Source organism: Salpingoeca rosetta (assembly GCF_000188695.1).
Source record: "Salpingoeca rosetta unplaced genomic scaffold supercont1.12, whole genome shotgun sequence".
In the NCBI taxonomy this organism is placed as follows: Eukaryota; class Choanoflagellata; order Craspedida; family Salpingoecidae; genus Salpingoeca; species Salpingoeca rosetta.
In genome coordinates, this window is record NW_004754922.1 from 1,552,981 (window position 1) to 1,555,480 (window position 2,500).

A 2,500-nucleotide genomic window follows, 5' to 3' on the forward strand; every position below is an offset into this window, starting at 1 on the left:
AGTGAGTGAGTGAGTGAGTGAGTGAGTGAGTGAGTGAGTGAGTGAGTGAGTGAGTGAGTGAGTGAGTGAGGGAGTGAGTGAGTGAGTGAGTGAGTGAGTGAGTGAGGGAGTGAGGGAGTGAGGGAGTGTATGAGTGAGTGAGTGAATGTGTGTGTGAAGGGTGTGAGTGCGTGAGTGCGTGAGTGAGTGAGTGAGTATGCGCAGCCGCCACTTGAAGTGCGAGGACACCTCCCAGTGCATCAGAACAAGCCGTGTGTAATGTGCATCACGGCGCATTCCAGCAAACAGTGTGCGTGCGTGTGTGAAAAAGCACCTGCGCGTCATGGAGTTGAGGATGCGGTTTGCCTTTGACAGGTTGGCGTCCGTGCCTTGGACCTGGGCGATGGTCAAGTGGGGAGGAGGGGGATGAGTGGCGTGTCAAAACGTGAGGATCGACTCGAAGAGCGAGGGCAACACCAACACCAAGCAATCAAAGCATGCAGGCAGACGAGCAAGTGCAAGCGTGATACACAAAACCTCACCCCCACCCCCCAACACACACACACACACACGACACAATAACGAAAACGACAACATCCGACCACCACGACCACCACGACCACCACGACCACCAACAACAACAGGAGCAGCAGCAGCCTTGCGTACCCTGCCGCCGATGCGGACGATGGTGTCGCGCTGGTCGCTGAGGTCGGTCATAATCTGCTCGCCCGTCTGTCGACTCGACTCGCCAAGTCGCTCAATCTGCACCAGGCGGTCGCTCGTCGCATTCATCGTCTGCCGGTTCGCAAGAATCTGGTCCCGCGTCGTCACCGCGCCCTTTGTGATGGTGGTGGTGACGATGATTGTGATGGTGGTGGATGGCGGTGGCGGTGATTGAGAAAATGGTTTGCGTGAGGTGGCATTGAGAGGTGTTTGCGTGCTTGTGCTGGCGCGTGGACTGTGCATGCAGGCAGGGAGCGCTCCACATGAGTCCTACTCGAGTCTCACACCCCAACCCAATCAATCACCACTCACATCACCACTCACGTCACCACCACCACCACCACCGCACGAGCGCGTGTGTCGCACCTGGTCCTGGCTGCCGCCTGCGCCGAGGAGGGCTGAGCGCTCGCCCGTGGCCTTCTGGTGCCGGCCGAGACAAAGAGCACGCGCAGTGGGCCACAGTGAGCAGAGGGCAAAAGGATGAAGGGTAAAAGGGAAGGGAGAAGAGCAGGGATACAGGAAGAGTCGCATTTGCATTCACACACACACACACACACGAACTCAACGCGGCCGTGCGTGAGGAAACGTACGAGCTTCTGCTTGATGGACTTGAGCTTCTGTCGGTGGGAGGTGAGGCGGTTGTTGAGCGTTGCACGTTCCCTTGGCGGCGCAAGCCGCGCCTCAGACTCCATCGTGTACAGCTGCAAGAGATTGCATATTGTTGGGTGGGTGAGGGTGGTGGTGGTGAGGATCCGGACGGACAAAGGCTGTTTCACACAACCGCAAGCAAACACACATATCATATCATACACTCATACACACACACGCACACACACAGCTACAAGCAAACACGCCCACACACACGCTCACACACACACACGCACCAAGTCTTCGGCTTTGTCAACTCTGCTTTGTGCATCCTCAATCTGTCGTCTGCGTTGTTCTGCCAAACATTTCAGCATTGTACAAACAAACAAAGCGCGGTGAGAACGAGATCATCTCCATCGCGCAACTGCACTATAGCTTGAGCAAGCCGGCGTTGATTGTATCCATGCAGATAGAGCTGGGAAGCGAGCAAAAGGACAGACACAATCACGAAATACAATTTGCGCAGACACACACACACACAATGACAATGCAGACAGGCACACATGCAAAGACACACCTCCCGACATGTTGGCGAGCGATTGAACCATGCTGGAGAGCTCGGAGAGCACGTCCTCCAGATCATACTCGGCATCCTCAAAGCCTTGCGAGGACATGGTGACGGGTGATCGGCGTCGAAGTTGTTGTTGACGACAAGAACCAGATGCGGGTGTGGACCGCTCGTTTCGGAGACACGAGAGCCTTCGAGGGGCAAAGAAGAGCACGACTTTTGCTTGGTTGGCTGCGCTTATTCGCTTGGACGCAGTCTCAGTCACACAATAATGCCAGACGTCACGCCAAGGCCCAAGAGAAGAAGACACACACAAACAAAGATGAGCAGCACCAACAACAACGACAGCTGTCTCGCTTCTGCTTGGATTGGATTGCTTTCGTATCCTCTGGTGCGGGGGAAAGTGGAATTTTATACGGCATTATTCATGATATTCGACAACGATGACTCACCACGCATCCACAACATGCTTTGGGTTGATGGTGGTGGTGGTGGTGGTTGTGGATGGTGGTCGTGCACCCTGTGTGGTGTGCTGTGACGAAGACGAAGACGAGGATGATGATGATGACGGTGCTGTTGCTGTCGTTGGATCCGTGATGGAGTCATCTGCACGCAGTCGCTCCTGAGCAAAGTGAAGGAGGA

The 2,500-nt window shown here is 55.2% G+C and overlaps 2 protein-coding genes across 2 annotated transcripts in view; both read right to left on the minus strand.

Annotated features, from left to right (window-relative positions):
* PTSG_05416 (uncharacterized protein) overlaps window positions 1–2,250 on the minus strand; it is a 3,147-nt gene extending 897 nt beyond the window's left edge. Inside the window, exons 1-6 of the mRNA XM_004993933.1 lie at window positions 1,868–2,250; window positions 1,587–1,645; window positions 1,293–1,403; window positions 1,069–1,119; window positions 646–816; window positions 314–375 (exon numbers count right to left, since the gene is read on the minus strand). Of these exons, the coding sequence (XP_004993990.1) occupies window positions 314–375; window positions 646–816; window positions 1,069–1,119; window positions 1,293–1,403; window positions 1,587–1,645; window positions 1,868–1,964 (551 nt within the window). The 5' untranslated portion in view covers window positions 1,965–2,250. The remainder of the gene's footprint in view (window positions 1–313; window positions 376–645; window positions 817–1,068; window positions 1,120–1,292; window positions 1,404–1,586; window positions 1,646–1,867) is intronic.
* PTSG_05417 (ATP-binding domain-containing protein 3) overlaps window positions 2,251–2,500 on the minus strand; it is a gene marked incomplete at its 5' end in the record, with an annotated part of 2,196 nt that continues 1,946 nt past the window's right edge. Inside the window, one exon of the mRNA XM_004993934.1 lies at window positions 2,251–2,480. Within this exon, the coding sequence (XP_004993991.1) occupies window positions 2,307–2,480 (174 nt within the window). The 3' untranslated portion in view covers window positions 2,251–2,306. The remainder of the gene's footprint in view (window positions 2,481–2,500) is intronic.